This window comes from Schistocerca gregaria, chromosome 4 (genome assembly GCF_023897955.1).
Source record: "Schistocerca gregaria isolate iqSchGreg1 chromosome 4, iqSchGreg1.2, whole genome shotgun sequence".
NCBI lineage: Eukaryota > Metazoa > Arthropoda > Insecta > Orthoptera > Acrididae > Schistocerca > Schistocerca gregaria.
This window is the reverse complement of record NC_064923.1, coordinates 273,157,387-273,177,921: the sequence shown is the minus strand read 5'-3', so window position 1 is coordinate 273,177,921 and position 20,535 is coordinate 273,157,387. Positions and strand designations below refer to the sequence as shown.

General features: G+C 40.1%; 1 protein-coding gene across 2 annotated transcripts in view; it reads left to right on the top strand.

Moving 5' to 3' along the window:
- Positions 1 to 7,075, top strand: part of LOC126365995 (adhesion G protein-coupled receptor A3) — a 172,360-nt gene extending 165,285 nt beyond the window's left edge. For both annotated transcript variants that reach the window (XM_050008817.1, XM_050008818.1), the window contains 2 exons: positions 3,645 to 4,032; positions 5,423 to 7,075. In XM_050008817.1, the coding sequence (XP_049864774.1) occupies positions 3,645 to 4,032; positions 5,423 to 6,144 (1,110 nt within the window). In that variant the 3' untranslated portion in view covers positions 6,145 to 7,075. The remainder of the gene's footprint in view (positions 1 to 3,644; positions 4,033 to 5,422) is intronic.
- The last annotated feature ends 13,460 nt before the right edge of the window (positions 7,076 to 20,535 follow it).

The window sequence follows — 20,535 nt, the reverse complement described above, 5'->3', positions numbered from 1 at the left end:
TGTTGGGCAAGATGTGTGGCCAGTAACAACTTCAAATGGACAAAAATTCATAATGCAGTACCTTTGCAGGGAGTCAAAGAGAAGTGTCAGACTTCATATGGCAAGATGAAGAGATGACATCCGACAAAATGCGGTCAACATCCAGAAAAAAAACTGGATCCAGATTGCTCAGTGAAGATGCAGCATGTAAATCTTGGAAAGAAGCCTATGTCCATGTTGAAGAAATTATTTCAACTGATAAATGTCAACAGTATTCTTCCTTTCATACTGTAGTTATTCATAATATAAATATTAGGAGTGGCTGCAATTAATATACTTTTGTACTTGACCAGCTATTAAAGCAGTACTGGCAATTTGACCAGATACTCTTTATGTGACCAGAGAGGAATAGGATCAGCCTTAAGTGGCTTTGAGACCTTTCTCCTAATAACTTATGATGAGGAACACTTCCAACCATTGAGATTTACTCTCTCAAATATTATTTCCATACCTAGTGTTCAGTCACTCTTAAAATCATGGTCTAGGGCTTCTTCAAAACAAAAATAGTGTAGGTAGTATTGTAGTTATGTTATTGAAGGTTTTTTGTGACAGATGCAAGATAAAATACATATCTTTCTTTCTTTCATCTTCTTCTTCTTCTTCTTCTTCTTCATTCTCACCACCACCACCACCACCACCACCACCACCACCACCGTCACCATCAACATGAAAGGCCTGTCTTTATTTAACAGTGATTTCAATGTTGTAAGTGGTTTTATCACTGCACAAAGCAATGAAATTGGTCATAGTAGTCTATAGAATTTGTAAGCGATGCATGCAGTATCCAACGTTGCTGTTCTTCAGATACCAAACATACAGTATTATCGTACTAAATATACTTACTATCAAAACATAGGCCAAACCTTTTTCTTCGTTTCTCCAATATCTGATTGTACCGTGTACAACATTTTCAGGCAATAACATCTCATGCATTTGTAACATATTAATTTGTCTATTTAAGTTTGATGCTTCAAGTCATCCTTCCCATTTTCTATGATAAATAGGATTTATAACGCAGAAAGTAGGTATTAAAGATAATGAAAAAAAAATCAAATTAATGAAACTTCTTGGCATATAGAAATTGTGTGTCAGACCAAGATTCGAACTCAGGACCTTTGCCTTTCTCAGGCACGTGCTCTAACATCTGAGCTACCAAAGCACGACTCACAACCCACCCTCACAGCTTTAGTTCTGCCAGTACCTCATCTCCTACCTTCCAAACTGCACAGAACCACTCCTGCAAAACTACTTCCAGGATTGCTTGTTCTGCAAGTTTAGCAGGAGAGCTTCTGTGAAGTTTGGAAGGTAGGACACAAGGTATTGGTGGAAGTAAAGCTGTGAGGGCGAGTCGTGAGTCGTGAGTCGTGCTTGGGTAGCTCAGATGATAGAGCACTTGCCCACGAAAGGCAAAGATCCCGAGTTCGAATCTCAGTCTGGCACACAATTTTAATCTGCGAGGAAGTTTCATATCAGTGCACACCCTGCTGCAGAGTGAAAATCTCAGTCTGAATAAAAGTAATGGCTACATTACAAAACCCAGAAGCATGTAACAGGATTGCTATTGTCATTCTATCATATGTAGACAGCATATAGTGAACAAAGTGGCTTCATGGAGTAAGAAACCTATGAATAGTTACTGACTTCTGTACAGTGTGTTTGAAATTGTGTCACATTGGATTATGAAATAATCTCACAGGAAAATTGATCATTGTTTAAGTCAGAGCAGTCTCCTCATCATTCACGTAGTACTAAAGTGTCAAGTGGTCTGTGGTTGCTCCGACTTTTATATTCACTGTTCTTAAGACTAATCATATTGTATCTTTTTGACTCTTGAAGTATAAAATTGTATTTTTAGTTTCCTAAAAATCAATTTATTTTATAAACTTGCATGTATTAACTTTTTTGTTGTGACCAATATTCAATCTGAAGTCTGAAGATGACAAATAATTTCATTAATAGTGTAATTCATTACTGTTCATACTGATGGCTCCCATAAAATCATATGTCAATTGCAAAGGAAATGAAATGTTTCTTTAAGCTGTGTGCAGTGTCCCAATATTATTGAATGTGAGTAAGAATTCTGTGTCCTTCTGCCATGCTTGCATTCAGTGTAGCAGTTCAGTCTAGTAATCAGAGAATTTTACAAGGTCTAAAAATAATTGTTGTTACTGTAGCATTTGTGTCATATTTGACTGCAAGTTTTTCTTTTGTTTGCAAAGGAATTACAGACATTGGCTGCAAACAGGCGTTGATTTAAATCAATGAGGAAAGTTGAAAATTTATACTGGACTGGGATTCAAACCCAGGTCTCCCGCTCCCTAAGTAAATGGTCCAAGTGCTAAGCCATTTGGACACAGTGGTCATCACAACTGCACGTACTATTCTAGCACACCTCCCATCAGACCCAAATCCTCAACTTATCCACACATTATGAATGTAGTGCCCCGTGCCCATTATCCTCATTATTCGCTGCATTTGACCAATTCCCGTGACAGAAGAGCTCATTGGCCGAAAGAACAGACACCACACACACACACACACACACACACACACACACACACACATATATATATATATATATATATATATATATATATATATATATAAAACAGAAAGAGACTTCCACATGGGAAAAATATATTAAAAACAAAGATTCCAAGACTTACCAAGCGGGAAAGCGCCGGCAGACAGGCACATGAACAAAACACACAAACACACACACAGAATTACGAGCTTTCGCAACTGGCAGTTGCTTCGTCAGGAAAGAGGGAAGGAGAGGGAAAAATGAAAGGATGTGGGTTTTAAGGGAGAGGGTAAGGAGTCATTCCAATCCCGGGAGCGGAAAGACTTCCCTTGGGGAAAAAAAGGACAGGTGTACACTTGCACACACACACACACACACACATCCACCCGCACATACACAGACACAAGCAGACATATTAATATGTCTGCAGACATATTAATATGTCTGCTTGTGTCTGTGTATGTGCGGGTGGATGTGTGTGTGTGTGTGTGCAAGTGTACACCTGTCCTTTTTTTCCCCAAGGGAAGTCTTTCCGCTCCCGGGATTGGAATGACTCCTTACCCTCTCCCTTAAAACCCACATCCTTTCATTTTTCCCTCTCCTTCCCTCTTTCCTGACGAAGCAACTGCCAGTTGCGAAAGCTCGTAATTCTGTGTGTGTGTTTGTGTGTTTTGTTCATGTGCCTGTCTGCCGGCGCTTTCCCGCTTGGTAAGTCTTGGAATCTTTGTTTTTAATATATATATATATATATATATATATATATATATATATATATATATATATATATATATATATATTCAGTCAGTAATGATCACCTTCAAATCAGCCTCTGTTAATAAACTAATCAAAACTAGCAATGAAACTCTTTGATCATAGACTGATGCAAATTCTAAACTTTCAACTATATGGATCACTGTTATCTCTATTGGGAACATGTCACTCATCATCACAAGTTTGCAGCCAATGTCTTTCAAATAACAGTTAAGCCTTTTCACAACTTAAATTCTCCTTTCACTTTTTATTTTGAGGGGGGAAAAATCTTTGTTCTATTTTTAATGCATCTTTTTCATTCCAATTACAGGCAAGTGTTAATGTCGTCTTATTGCCAAGGCAGCCTGCCCAATATGTTATAGCAGCCGGAGCAGCAAGTGATCCTCCAGGTGGCATTAATGAAAATGCTGAGATGTTCTACAATCCACGTCAGAGCACTGTAGCGAGAAAGTTTTTTCGGAAACAGCGTCGCCATGCTGCAGGATTGGCAGCGCGCAGGTCTGCAGGTGCTGGGGTGGCCAGTGATACTGATACAAGGGCTGAGAGTGCTGTTTTCCTATCATCTGACATGGAGAATGCAAGTAGCAATGTTGCAGCCAGTCTGCCACGCATTGACTACTCATGGCCAACTGCCCATTCTAAACGACAACGTACCACAGCCACCAATGGTGCTCTTAGTGCAAGCAGTGATGAGTATGGTTAGTTCTTTGTTTTTTTACTTTTAATATTAATAATTTAAGGAGTAAAGGTAACAACTCACTGGATAGTTGAAGTAGTGGATCATCATTAACAACATAAATAAGATGAAGGAGAGGAGGTGAAGAGCTGAAGGGAGGGATGGGGAATGGTGGCTGACAGCTGCAAAAGCGAGGCAACAGGTGCACTGGCACGTTATGGCTGCAACACATCTAAGAAATTAGCTATGTATCTCATTCTATGAAAGTGCAGAAAATGTGGCATTACATAATGTAATGTTCAAAGAAAAGATGTTTTTCTCAAAGTACAGCAGCTTGAGCTCACCACATGCATTTTGCCAAACTCATATCTGCCCCATCATACATTCTTCCTTGAACTCTTAAGTAATCATACCAGGGTGTTTCCAACACTTTCACAAAATGTAATACATAAATAATTCCTTGGACCTAAAGGAAAACAGTGTTATCATGTGAATGTAGTCAGCTGAAAAATTTATATTTTCTTTGAAATTAAACAGAAAGTGAATACAGCGTAACACACATACATTCACAATAGCACAAATCCCATACACATAGCCACTTTCTACACTCGCTGGGGCCCAAATGTTGAGACATAGCATCTAATGAGGGTGGTTATATTTGTGAGAGTTGTACCTGTGTGAACGTGTGTGAGTGTTTTCTACTTCAGAAGAAGGTTTTTGCCGAGAAGCCTGTTTTTTCAGTCTCTTTCATTGTGCCTGTCAATGACTCAATGATTCAAATAGAGAATAGAACACATAAAAACACAGCATCATTCTCCAGGGGAAGAAAGGACGAAGTGGTTGTTCAAGGACGATGGATGGGGGAGGGCGTGAGGAATTTCCTGTTAGATAGCTACTTCAGTGGTGGAGGCCTTATCAGTAGCTATGTTGTTACCGTCCTAACCATCAACTTTATGTTTTAAGTTGCAGAGCTCACCATCTGCTTGGACAGTGCTACATTATGATGTTGTTCTCACTGTATTAATAGTGTGCTTATACTAACATCAGTGTAAACCTAAACACAAGTCCCTCCTATAAATTGTCAACAAGTGTTATTTTTGTAAATCAGTTGACATGTTTCACTATATTTTGAACCTGCTTCATGAAATACAAGCATGATTATAACTAAGAAATAATATATGCTGAAGAGCAGTTGTAGGAGTAAAAACTAGTTAATAGAAGACCAAAAACTGGTTTATACAAGAACTAAAGTTGTTCATTAATAAGTTATTTCACATCTTCTGTCAACTGCAAGATAATCTGACACAGAAAATATAACAACAAATAGATTAAGAAAAAATTCCATCTACACCCTAATTCACAGGCATAAATAATTTCCAAGTTAGAAGAAACTTACACATTTTCTATTATAGGAGTGGGTGACCGCCTGGGACCTCCACTTGAGAGACTAGTGATAGGTGCAGAAGAAGCAGCCATGCAAGGACAAGTTGATGACGCTGGACCAAGTGAAGCTACCTGCTCCCAAACTCGAGCAGGTATTTGTCCAGTGCCAGAAGTGGAGGAGCCAACAGCATCTTCAGCTGCTGATCTCAGTGAATCAGTAGATGATGATATGCACAGACATTGTAAATCACCAGGCAGTACTCAGGATAATGCTTCTGTGTCTGGTGGTGAATCGCTTATATGTGGAACTGGCAGTGGACCGCTTGGTGCAGCATTTGACACTGATGATTGTAGGACTGATGGTGAACGCTCAAGTTGGAGGGAAGAAGAATCAGAGCTGGGCTCTGAAACAGTGCCCGAGAGTAGCACACATCTCACAGACAGTATGGATTCAGTTTCAGTGTCTGTTTCCGCATCTGTCTCTGACATCCTACGTTTGACTGTTTCTGTTCCTACTGAGACTGAATTTGAGCCCAGCAGTTATATTTCTCATGGGAAGGAACAACATTGCAGGCATTTCAGTGATGACAGTACAGTAAGAGATTCATTAGCCAGCGTACCTATTGTAACAAATGGAGACAGAGACTCCTTAATGGGAATAGCAGCTGGACTGGAGACTTTGTGTTGTAATGGTGATGAGAGTACAGATTTTGATGATCAACTTGTAAATAAAAAAGAGACTAGTGTGTAAGGATGAAAGCACCTGTAGAAACCCTTGACGGCCTTAACTGAATATCTTCACATTAGTGTACCATTGGTATGTAGGGCAAACATTGCAAATTAGGTGTCCTTAAATAAAAATAGTAGACAGTCAAACAAAACTTCCTGCATGTAAACACACACTGTCATTTACAAAGTTACAGAAGTCTTCTGACAAATATTTGTTTTCCAAATTAAAATAATTTTAAAGAAATAGTGCCATCATGCATATATAATCTTGAGCTGCTTATGATATAGTATGGCTCTTAATATCTGACAAAAATGCACAGTTTATCAAATGTTCCAGAGAGCTTTGTGGCTAGTTCCTAGCTCATAGAGATGACAGTCACTCATTCACTGATATGAAAGTGTGCATCTATTAATTATACCAGGAGATTGAAACTGCAGTCAAAATTTAAATGAAATAGTACAAAATATTTACAATTTACTTGTGTCATTTTTTTAACATACAAAAATGCCCACACATATGTAGAAAGCATGTCAACAGTCTTTTAACATTTTACATATAAAATTTCAGCACAATGAAATACGTACCTGAAGGCTCATACAGAGCCTGTGTGTCACCTGCCCTGCAAGTATCGATACTGTTGCAAGTGTGTGTGAGTGTATCAGTTTTTTTCTGTATTGAAGTAAGTGTGGCATGTCTTGCCTTTGTTATTCTGATGTTTATATAATTTTGATAGATGATGAAGCTGTCATTTATATGAAATACATTGTATGAACTGAATTGTACAGAGTAAGTTATGCACAATCATGTACAAAATATCGCTGACTGAAAATATTACTTATGGTGTAATACTGTAATTTATTCTGTTATTAGAAATGAGTTTGTAATGTAAAATTTTTTACTTTGCCAGAGAGATTTTTTGATAAACAGCTGTGATGAGTGGCATAAAATGTTATCATAATGTCTTTAATTTTGTGGAAATGATGATTTATGGTGTAAATCTTAACCCATTAATTTTCATTATGCTCCTGAGATTCCTTGGTCACTCATCAACTCTTATAAATATTTTGCTACTGGTAGAAATACATTCTTAATAGGTTTCTGAAGAAACGAGAACACTTTTGCAATGAAAATTAATTGCTGTTCTGAAGGCTATTGCCAAACATCTATATTACTTACTGTACTTAACAAAACACGACACTGCATAAAAGGTTTATTTTATGTGCAGATACTACTGTCAGTCACACACACCATGACAACACTTGAACCTAAAATCTCAGCATACATATTATAAGAAAATCATGTGAAATATGCAGGAATACCCCAGGAATTTTTATTCACATTTTATAATTATGACTGACTCACAGGATTTTTTGTAGCATGTTTTTTCTATCTTGCAATTTAAATAATCATATAATGAAAACAGTTTTTTCTGTATTGTGATGGTTCAGTGATAGATACGGTAGACAATATTGTCTATTGAGGAGGAAGTTTGGCATCTTGAATGTGCCAAAAATTTCTCAAGAATCAAATTCTTTGACTGGAGACATTCACCAAGCCATTAGCCATTTGCAGTTGTCAAAACCCTATGATATGACACAGCACAGAACTTTGACATAAGGAACACTTTCAACTCAATTTTCTGGTGCTTATGTGCACTGTGGTTGTCTTTGGTGTGGTAGTTCAACTGTTGTAGATGGATAACTTTTGTGAGTCAGTTAAATTAGTGACAATGCCATATTTCATGTTACTGAGCTTTTTGCATTATTTGCTTATGAGCCTAAAAAAATTATTTACTACCAACTAATTAGTATAGGCATTGCCCTCAAAAACCTAAGAAATAATTGTTGATTTTATAGAAAATTCTTTCCAATAGTCGAAAAGCATTACATCCTGTACTGCCAAAAAGCTGCTAGACAGATAACATTCATTATTGACAACTAGTTTCAATCATCTGGTTGACATATTATGAAATAAGTATTGCTTTAAAAGTTCCTTGATGTCAACTGTGTGGTGAGGAGGTAAGTTTTTATCACATTGAACGTTGTGGGTGGGTTTTTGATGGTAAAATGTTCTGAGTTGTTAGATGATGTCATATTCCTCTTTAGACTTCACTGCTCAACATTTTGATTCCTTTGAAGATGGAATGACACATGTAGCATTGGAACATTTGTATTACTGCAGACATCAATTAAGTGAGCTGACATTGGATATGGCAGACAAATTAAGGGAGGACATTTCAGATACCAACATGGTTTGCAGATGATGTCTTTCTGTATTTGTTGACACAAAGACACTCAGCTGCTATTTTTTACTAAATATTGGTAAGCTGAAAGTTCTGTCATGTTTAATGCACTGGAAACTTACTTCCTGTTCAAAGAACTTTCCTTTCAATCAGTGATTATATTGATAAGAATATACAAATAAGAAAATATAAATCATATGATGATGAAAGCGACTAAAACTAATGGTTAATCAAGAATATTATTTATATAGTGTCTATATTATTATGTCACCATCCAACTTATAAGAATCTTTAAAACTGTATGTCAAGTTGCAGTTTCTTGTGCCACGAAATGCTTTATCATGTGTGTGTGTTTCGTACAAGCATACATAGGGCACAGCGCAGTGGACATTTTTTTGAAAAATCACAAAATGGAACATTTGTTATCTCTGGGGTCCTGCAGATCAGCTCTTCTCTGAACACTGTGTCGCATTAACAGTAACAACACTAAAATAATGTATACTAATTACATGAAAGGCAAGTTAGCACAAATTGAAAATAAGTCAGAGAACCAGTTGATGAGTTTTTGTAATTGGACAACTGAAGGCAGCAACTGGATGGTCAGCAAAATCAATAAACAGAAAAGTGAAAATAAAATGGCTTGGAGTGGTTTTGCTAAACTATTAAGAGTTTTCAAAATAAAGATTTCTACATATCTGAAAAGGAAGTTTCAAATAATTGCAAATCCAAGATGGAATAACAACAATGAAATTGGATAAATTGCTACTCACCACATAGAGGAGGCTCTGAGCAGCAGACACATTTAAAATAGTTCCTTTCATCTCTTCTGTACACCAACCTGCAGTTTCCTTTTTGAGACAGAAAACTACACCTGCAAACATAACAAAAATTATTTATGTAAACAAATACACTTGAAAATAAGAAAAAAGCCTCAAAACATGTGCTAGGTGTTAAAAATTATGTAACTAGTATAGTTTTTCATTATTTAAGACTAGAAGAAATACTGCAGAACTCTTCCCTCTAAAAAGATTAAAAAAACAAAATTCCCTTAACACATCATCTTTAAAAGCAAATTGTTATACTCACTTGATCTCTCATGGTTGGCATTTCCTCTGGTTTCCTCTCTCACTAATTTGTTACATCTGTCGGCAAGATAAATATAACATTAAATTATAGTGACACATAACCCGTGTATGATACTAACAGTGGTCAGTTACTTCCCTTACTTAAATTTTGTTTACAGGTTGAATTCTTCCTACAATGTTCTGCTTCCTTGCGTATTGTTGTACCACATCACAGGAATCAAGTATTAATTACTTTGTGCTCAGTTTAACTGGTTTGTCTTTCAAGAAAGATGAACCTTGCACTATTACCTCATTGGCGACAGCTTTCCTCTCAGCCGAAACAATATTTTCAAGTTCCAATGTACATTGCTGAAGGTCAATTTTAGCATTATGCAGTCCCTTGCCCTAGTAAATGTTAAATTGCAAATATCATCAATTTTATGTATCTCCTTATCTTCAAGGACGTTTCTCCTTTCTTCTCTTAACTCCTGCATCCTCACAAAGTGGTGCCATCGTCACCAGTGGCAACAAATCTGTGTCCTTTAGAAGTAAATGTGACTACCACCTGCAGCTACACCCTACCGGACACAAAAATCATTGGTACATGCACTTCACCATACATGCTCATCCAGGACCACACCTCATCCTGGCACCACTGCCAGTTTACAGCATCCATCACATATGTTGAGGTAGATATTACTGCACGTAAATCAGTATCATCCATATTGCTATTCGTACATTTATTTATCTCAGTACAGCACACATCTACTTTGTCAAACACTACAACAAATTCAAACTCTGAATTCCCACAAGATATTTGAGGTTCTAATCGTACATTAGTTTCCTTAACTTCTGCGACTTTGCTACCTTTTGCAGCTGTTGAACTCCCAATATTAACTTCTTTCCCCTATCTGCTTTCAGACCTGTATTATCCTTATTTAATTTCTCCATATTATGCCTGAAGTAATTTACCCATTGCTCAACAGTCTACTCTGCATGTCTAGCCGGTCTCCTCTCTGTAAAACTGTCAACAGGAATAACTGGGTCAATGGTAGTTGACCCCCTTGCAGCAGCAGGTGAACCCTTGTCCCCTCGCACAGATGTCAACTGCTTATGCATGATATGCACTTAGGTGCTAAAACTTGCAATGTTTCATCAAGGGTAACTCCTGTGTTTTTGACTCCAACATTGTGAAATATTTCCCCAATACACAAAAAAGCAAACAACAAGAGAACAAAATAGGATGGTGAGGAGGGCAATTAAACCTAGCTCTATGATAAAGCTTCTTGTCGCAACTCAACTTCCTCACCTGTAAGGCTACTCATCCTAACACTTTATATACTTCCAAACAAAAAGCCAAATCCTTGCTCACAATCAGCTACATTGTCTGTCTTACCCAGATGCAAACTAACTTACATTGTTACACGTCCTCGAACCACAATCTGAGTTCACTTGCCATAGCCTGCATTTGAAAACATCTGACAGGTAATCAGCTGAGTTGCCATGATACTTTCAGGGGGCAAAAAAAAAAAAAAAAAGAAAAAAATATCACTCTCCTAACAGTGTTCATTCAGAAGACAATGTCCTCGACGCAGCTGTGGAGGCGGCAGGTACCACCACGCCTGTTGCCTAATGTAAGATGCTGCAGCACTTCTGACGCCAAGTCTTCTGACATGTCAGTGTTTCTATCACCAAATGTAGAGGTTAGAGGTGAATGACCTCTATCGTGTATGGAAGAATGATTCTTCTTTAGTTCACAGTGGCATTCAGGACTCCACCCTGAGCTTGGTTATGGGTAGGAACCAGGAGGTTGTCCAAAGTCTGGTCATAAAACCAGTACTTAAAAAGATATGTTTATTCCAAGTGAAAGATACAACTGTGATAGTTATGGCACAACGTCGAATCCCGATGTGGAAAACTGATGCCCAGGTAGGCTGTTAGTAAAAAGTTCATTGGTGAAAACATGGAAGCTCCGCTTCTCTTTTTCTGCAGCTTAATTACACCAACACAAGAAATAGTTCTCAATCAAGTTTTTGTCTTGAAGTGAGTGAGATCTGGTAAGCCTGGTGGACTATCAGTTTTGGAAGACTGAATGACATTTACTTAAGTCACAATTTATGTCTCAAAGAGTGCACTAATTGCTGCTGATTACGAGGACAGCATGACATGCCCTAATAGCAAAGTCCTGGAGGTCTGCTGCACTAGAGCCAAGTCTCAGAGTAGCAGGATGAAGATGGCTGGTAGCTCCATGTAGTGCCAGAGGCAAAGATCCAAAATGTGTGTGGTGGTGGAGAGCAGAGTCCTGGAGGTCCCAGGAGAGGCTGTAATACAGGGTGATTCAAAAAGAATACCACAACTTTAGGAATTTAAAACTCTGCAACGACAAAAGGCAGAGCTAAGCACTATCTGTCGTTGAATTAAGGGAGCTATAAAGTTTCATTTAGTTGTACATTTGTTCGCTTGAAGCGCTGTTGACTAGGCGTCAGCGTCAGTTGATGCTAAGATGGCGACCGTTCAACAGAAAGCTTTTTATGTTATTGAGTACGGCAGAAGTGAATCGACGGCAGTTGTTCAGCGTGCATTTCGAACGAAGTATGGTGTTAAACCTCCTGATAGGTGGTGTATTAAACGTTGGTATAAACAGTTTACAGAGAATGGGTGTTTGTGCAAAGGGAAAAGTTCTGGATGGCCAAGAGCAAGTGATGAAAATGTAGCACGCATCCAGCAAGCATTTGTTCGCAGCCCAGGAAAATCGATTCGCAGAGAGCTGCAAATTCCACAATCAACTGTATAGAGAGTCCTACAAAAAAGTTAGTTATGAAACCTTATCGTCTGAAATTGGTTCAAGCACTGTCTGCAGCTGATAAGATTAAAAGAATCGATTTCTGTGATTTTATACTTGCTCAAATGGAAACAGATGAATCTTTCATTTCAAAGATTGTGTTTAGTGATGAAGCAACTTTGCACACTAACGGGAAAGTCAACCGTCACAATGTCTTTATATGGGGCACTGAGAATCCACGGGAAACAACTCAGTATGAATGTGACTCGCCTAAGGTGAACGTTTTCTGTGTCATTTCAGCCAATAAAGTTTTTGGTCCCTTTTTCTTCGAAGGTGCTACTGTAACTGGACTACAGTATCTGGAGATGTTAGAGAATTGACTGTTCCCTCAGCTCAAACAAGAAGCACAACAATTCATATTTCAGCAGGATGGAGCGCCACCACATTGGCACTTATCTGTCTGTAACTACCTGAACGTCAACTACCTGAGGTGATGGATCGGCCGCCAGGCAGCCCGTGACAGAGCACTTCATCATTGGCCTCCAAGAAGCCCTGATCTTACCCCCTGCGATTTTTTCTTATGGGGGTATGTTTAGGACATGGTGTTTTGGCCACCTCTCCCAGCCACCATTGATGATTTGAAACGAGAAATAACAGCAGCTATCCAAACTGTTACCCCTGATATGCTACAGAGAGTGTGGAATGAGTTGGAGTACCGGGTTGATATTGCTCGAGTGTCTGAGGGGGCCATATTGAACATCTCTGAACTTGTTTTTGAGTGAAAAAAAAGTTTTTAAATACTCTTTATAATGATGTAAAACAAGGTTATATTATGTTTCTTTCATTAAATACACATTTTGTTGTGGTATTCTTTTTGAATCACCCTGTATATCGACCATGACAGTGGTCAGCATAAAGCTCAGAGAACTTGTCTGCAGAGAGCTTGATGTGAACTGCCATTCCATAGTTGTGCACTGAAATAAATATGGTCGCAGCACACAGATAACGGTGTGACCTATTTGTGGACATGATACGCAAAGGTGAAACGGTGCACATGAGAGCACTGCTGCAATAATAGGTGCATGTGCTGCTATCAGCAAGCATGGTGCTCTTGTGGCAGTTGCCAAAGATTCTGTGGACAACAAAACAGCTTACTGGGTCACCAGGATACTTACTAACACAGAAGGCAAGCTCTGGTCAGTGGTGGGCTTTCCTGCATGTAAGCGGGCTGCGGAGGATGACACTTGACACTTGGTCATACACGGGTGCACAATTGTCTGTTGTCTTGTAGGTGTGTAGCTACAGGCACAGCACCCCTGTGTGGTGCATGAAAGAGATGATGAAGCCTTCTTGGTGGAGTGTAATGACCCAACCTCCTTCCTTTCCCTGAAAATGTTGGCAGTGCCATCGAGAGACAGAGGCCAAGGATCTGTCACAATGTCTGTCCAGATGAAACAGCCAAGGGTGTCTAGTGACTGTATCCATGGAGTAGGTTTGTGGACCAATCCTGAGGATGGTACGGGTGGACCCATAACGGCGGGAGCCAGCCAAAGAGCAAACATCTGGAGCAAATTTGCAAGGATAACAAAAGAATTAATACAAACACTGCACCTGGAGGGCTAGTAGTGCTGCGAGAGGATGTGGGAAGTATGTGTAGAATGCCCTGATGGTAGAGAGTGTACTGCAAAGAATGCAGTAAAATCATTGCATCCAGACGGCAGATATGAGTGAGAGCACTGGTGCAGTAAGAATGTTGTGGCTGGAGGGCACACAGGAGTGCGGGAGCACTTAAGAAATAGGAATTTTGTGCCCAGAGAGCATATGTGAGTGCGAGAGCTGTTGAAAAATAGAAATAATACATCTGAAGTGTGTATAAGAGTGTGGGAGCACATGAGAAATAGGAATATTGTGAGCAGAGAGTGTATGTAAGTGCAGGAGCACTTGAAAAGGAGGATTGTTGTGCCCAGAAGGTGTGCATGAGTACAGGAGCACTTGAGAATTACGCAGGCATTTGAATGTGTGGAGAGCACAAAGGTGTGCAGAAGAACCTGGAATAGAGAATATGACAAGTAAGGAGTCCTGGCATGTCAGTAGTGATTCCTCCTGTGGCTGAGCATGAGAAAGAGCAGGAACAATAGACATGGAGATTGCCCATGAAGAAAGGAAAATGTTTGACTGCTGACAACAATGTTTACAAGGAATGTTGGGTCTGACAGCATTGGTGATGATAGCCAGCTGGTGGGTGTTGCTGGAAGGTCCATGCCTGCTGAATTCCAGGTCCAAGTCTGGAGTGGAGAGGTATTAGCTAGTGCTGAGCCAGGCAGCAGCAGAGCCATCAGCAGCCCATGGATGGCGAAGGCACTTTGGGAAAGGCAGCCGGGTCCATTTACAGCTATGGCAATAGCAGATGTCATCTCCAACCACAATACTTGTTTTTTGCGCCACTGTGTCTGCTGCATGTCCTGCAAGTGAGGTAGTGGTGCAAGGGGTACAGAATTGGAGAGCCACATCAAAGTCAGTTGTGAATATACTGCAAAGAAAACCGGAGATTAGCACACCCAGTGTTGTGTGTGTGTGTGGGGGGGGGGGGGGGGGACACAACTTTGTCACTAAGCACTAAGATGCTTGGAAACCATTGCCAAGGCATGAACGAAACTATGAAGTCCACGAAGCCATCACCAATAGTGAGATACAACTTCATATCCTTTAAGACATTGTCAACAGTGGGTCAAAACATGGACTTCAATGGTGGAGCAAAACATGAGATCTGCCACCAGTTGGTATGGTGTGAAAAATTTTAAAGCTGTCACGAGAACTGGGACAATATTGGAAGCCAACACTTATGATGGGGTGGTACTTAAAATCTTTGCAGCTGTCGCCAATGGTGAGATGAAACTTCAGAGCCATCACCAAGGATGGGACAAAATATGAAAGGTGTCGCCAATGGTGCTACAAAAAATAGACCACTGTAACCCCTTGTCACTAATCCCCATTACCTCTCTTTAGTAAGAGTATAACTCATGCAAGCTATAGGTACTGTGGAAAAATACCTGAAATATTATTTATTATTGTAGTACCACTGCTATTTTGCTGAGTGCATGGTGTCATTTCGATCGTAGCAACCCAGCTGTTTCTGGCTTGCTTGCACAGCACAGGAAAGATAACTTCTCCATCAGTGGAGTTCAATGGTATTGCCAAGAATGTGATTAGAAGTGACATTGGGGTAACAGGTACACTGCTATCTTGTATAAACAGCTGTAATTTTTGTAGCAGTTTCATTTGCAGCGCAGCAGTTCTACCAAGACACGGGGGCTACGCCAGGTGAGGAAACCACATGGAACTAGGGATGGGCTATGATCGCGCTCGAGAAACGCGCGACGCGAAGGCAATTTCTCGAGAATTTCTCGGGTACGCTCGAGAAGTTGACAGTGCTGCGCTCTTTGAGAAATTGCGCAAACCTTCAGTACACGAAGCACTGAGCCGCAGCGGTCGTACTCGTCGTACGTACGTGCTCGGAAAACTTTGAAAATTCTATGATTGATATCAACTGTACTACCGTTATTAATGGGTACTGAAGTATTACTACATGTCTCGTAAGACAAACATCTCAGAATTGTTGTTTAAAAATGGCTCTGAGCACTATGGGACTTAAGATCTGAGGTCATCAGTCCCCTAGAACTTATAACTACTTAAACCTAACTAACCTAAGGACATCACACACGTTCATGTCCGAGGCAGGATTCGAACCTGCGACCTTAGCGGTCGCACGGTTTTTATTCCTTCATGCTTAAACGTAAAATAGAAGTGCTATAGCCTTTTATATACAGTAACTGCGTACATGCGTTTACTTACGGAAGAAAGAAAGGAAACAAAAGTTGTTCAGCAGAAGTCATTTTTAGATCCCATTGCTACACTGCCGTCGATTTTTGTTTAGAAATATGATTTTATTAACCAATTGGCCTTTTAGTCTGCTTCTTTGTTTATAAGTAGTCCTGTTTTCGAAAATATTCTTTCACTGGGAACAGAAGTTGCAGGTATTGCAAGATTTTTTTTGCAACGGCAGCTAGACCTGGGTAACTGTTTTCATTTTTTTCCCCAGTAGTGTAAAGGATTATCCGTGCGTTGTAGGTATGGTTCTTCCAAATATCGTTGTACCTCCAGGTCTATGCTACCACAACGGCTTTTCATTAGATTTTTATTGGCAACCTCTTCATCGAAAGAAGCCTATAAGAAACTACTGGCGTTTTGTACGAAATGGTACTCATGGCTAGTGTCGTTAGCAGCTGAATGAGTAGATCGTACGGTCTCCACCACGTTTGTGCATTCTGCAATTAGGGTTGCAGCGGCATGTTTTGAATGAATGGGAGTCGTAAATGGTAACATTTTGAATCTTGGGTCGAGAACTGTGGCAACGGCATGTACTTTGTTTCTATTAATCCTAGCCGGGCTATTAGTGAGTTGTGTAGATGTTGCTGTAGCTCCTGTGCTGTCGTGGTAGCCCACTTCCCATTGCATACGGTTATGATTAGCTGTCTAATTATTGGAATTGCTTTCGAAAGACAGGTATAGTTTTCAGTTGAGATTTCACTTGTTGCCATTTCAAATGGCTGTAGTACACATAAACATTCGCTCAAGATTCGCCACTCGTCAGCTGTGAGGTTCTCTACACCTGAATATAAAGTTGATAAACAGGCTGCAATGCATTCCTTTTGCTCCACTAGACGTTGCAGCATATAAAACGTACTGTTACATCGGGTTTCGGTTTCCTGAATCAATTTATGAACAGGGTTTTTCATTAGATCCTGGATCTCATGGAGTTTTTCATTAGCATTGCAACTTGTTTTAAAATAGCTAACAATTTTTCTGGCCTTTTCCCGCATTATGCAGAGCTCACTGTTACTGTTCAAAGAACTTTTCACAACTAAATTGATGGTGTGTGCTAAACAAGGCACATGTTGCATATCTGTGTTGCCACTGTGAATAAATTGTACGGTTGCCGTCATGTTACTGGCGTTGTCAGTTGTGATGCTTACAACTTTGTTTTCAATGTTCCATTTTGAAATAACGTTATCTAACGCCTCACTAATATTTAGCGCTGTATGCTTTTCCGGGAATCTGAATGTCTCGAGAGCTAAAGCTTTCAGGCACCAATTAGTGTTAATGAAATGACTAGTTACAGCAATATATGCCTCACTATTGAGTGAGGTCCAAATAACGGTCGTTAAAGAAACACAAGTAGAGTCTTCCACGGCCAAGTTTACAGCCTCTTTCTGTTTATGATAATCGTCCTCAAACATGAGGTGCAACTTCTTTCGATTTGGTATCGAGTATTGTGGGTCCAACAGTAAAACAAAACGTCGAAAACCAGTGTCCTCGACGATTGAAAGCGGTTGAAAATCGTCTTTTATCATGGCCAATAGTGCTTCATCTAGCTGTTGTTGCCGTTTACTTCCCTCTATGAGGAGAAACTTAAGATTTAGATCAGTGCTCCTGCGAGGGGATACGTTATGCTCGACAACTAGTCCAATATACTGTATCGTGAAAAAGGTAGGATAGTATAGGTTTGATTTTGGGGTATGTCGTATGTTATCAGAGTACGATTAAAAAATCAATGTTTTTTAAGCGTGGCGGACCGCTTCGGACACTTGCCGAACTTCTGCACGGAATTCACCTTTTGTGTCATACGTACCTGGATATTTTGTCTGCCTCGCACTATTGGAAGAATAAGCCTCTGTATCCACGGACGTCGCTGTTTTATTGCTCGATAAATTGTGAAGTTTAAGATGTCTAATCATGTCCGTTGTATTTTTTGATACATTACGTAGATTTTTACGACAAATGTTGCAAGTAACGTTATCTCCACACGCCGCCGAGCCGTTTCTCGTGAGCTTCTCGAGAACTGCTTGAGAACTAGAGGCTCGAGAAACTCTCGGTGTGCTCGAGTCACCGCGCCTCGCCGTCCCATCACTACATGGAACTACCACCAGCAGTCACGAGTTTTTGTCTCCATTACAGTACCGACTTCCAACACTAAGTCTGCCCTCCAGACTTAGTGCCACAGTAAAATGGGGATTCCGAGCTCACTCCGGCAAGAGACGGTCTCCTGCCCAGGGGGCAGTGGATCACCCCCCCCCCCCCCCCATGCAACATCCATCTCCTGCCAATATGCTGGATGCATTTCTATACTATCTGCCAATGGCCCCTGGGACACAGACATTTGTCACAGAGTTGGTTACTGCAGCAAGATTCCTGTCTGTCTTCAAGTGCTGCAGATGCCTGGTGTTTGTTACATGATTTACACAGTGGGGTTGCGTTCCAAGCACTGAGCACAGACATTGACAAAGCTGCACACATACATGTTGCAGCCAGCCAGCTGGCTGGGCACTAGCTGACATCTCGCAGGCCACTCGGCCCTCTTACAGTGGAGTTGGGATGTAGTCATTTCCTTGCACTGATGCAGCACTGACATACAAATAGCAAATAAAACATTAATTTTTACAGGTGCATCTTCCTGGGCCTCCACTAGCCTGCTGCCCCGCCTCAACCCTCCGCTGCCTGCCATCCTGACATTGTAGGCACTCCTCCACCCTTTGGGTTAGCTATAACATGTTAGCTAATGAGGCTTGTGTACTGTCTATACATGTCTTCAGAACAGACTGCAATCTTCACTGCAGTTGACATAATCATCTTGAGAGATTCAGCAGCTGTTTAGTGTTGTACTCTGATATGTGGTGAGTAGACACGATGGGTTGCTGACACAACTACTTACATCTGAAGATGATCCAGAGTGATCAAACCCATAATCTAATTAAAAATGTGCAACTGAGATGAAACAATAAATGAGAATTATATTATGACTGCGATCTTCTTGTGTGTAGGCTTTGTTGTTGATAAATTTTATGTGTCGCTTTCAATTTTAACTCCTTCGTACATGGACAGGGCTAGTCAAGCACAGCCTCAGAAGGCAAGGAAAATTACTAGGCAAGGGGATTCAGTAGACCTAGAGGATATCATGCTGAAACTTCTCGAGAAGAGATGTCAGCAGCAGATGCATTGCCTGAAACCCAGAAACAATACCCACTAGTCAACAGAGTGGAACTAGAAAGGTTTGCGAAACAGAATCGTCAGTAGCACAGAGCAGCTATAACTCTGGAAACATGAATGCATTCCATTGTGGGTAAAGCAGATGCTAGAACAAGTGGAGGTAGACCAAGAAGAAGCCATGGAACAAGCCTAGGAAGAAAGTAAACAATTTAGGAGGGATATGGCAGCATTACAGGAAGAATTAGGTGAACAGCTGACTCAAATATGTTTCGCACACCAGATTTGAACCTACGGATTTGAAGAGTTTTGCCAAATCTCCAACATCCAGGTTAGCGCTCATACACACGTGCTATGCACTTTCGGCACAGATGTCCCATCCACAGATATTTGTGCAGATAGATCACTGCGTGTGGTCCGGCCTTTAAGAATGAACATATTACTTTCCAATAATAGTTCTTCTTGTGTTCTACCTGTAAGCAATCATAAATTCTGCAGCGAGAGTTAAGGCTTTAAATTGTGGTTTTAATAAGTGTATGAGTAAATTATGTTTCCACCAGTGGCAATGCATGCTGTTGCTGCAGTGTTGTACAACTCCCCATAATTTTACACTTCATAATATTTTTTGTGTAGAGAAGCCAGTATATAGCGTGAGATATTTTACAATCAACTACCTTTGGTCATTCTTTGTTGTAATGCCTTGTAATGGAACCGAGCACAATGCTATGCTTGAAGCAAATTCAAGGCGTTTCACTCCTGTGCCAACTCCCTAGTGGACAGTACGGTCCATTTTACTTCAAGCAAGGGCACATCAAGGCCTGTTCATAGCACCAGGTAGCATGCTCACCAGTGACATCACAGGGTCTTGCAGTCGGGTCGCAAACTCTCCGACTACAAACAGTTTCCAATGCCCTGTTAGGAGGACACGTAGGGCACATCTCCCAGCTTTCTCTCTTCCTGCAACATTAATTCATTATCCCAGCTGCTAGTGTACACGATCCACAATATTGCCAGTATTGATATTTCAAAAGCAGTCATAATACCTTTGATTCCTTCACAAATTTGTTGTGATGGTAGAAATGCAGAGTGAACATTCTCTTTCAGCATAACGATTTTTACATTTTTTCAGTCGTAAACAGAGCTTAATTTTCAGCTAAAATTGTGACATTTGAGAATGATGCGATTATTGGTGTTACTGCATTCATAAAGTTAATGTTTATCATGTATATGTATATTTTAGTTCTAAAAACCTTTGGCATACATTTGGTGGTTTTTCTAGGCAA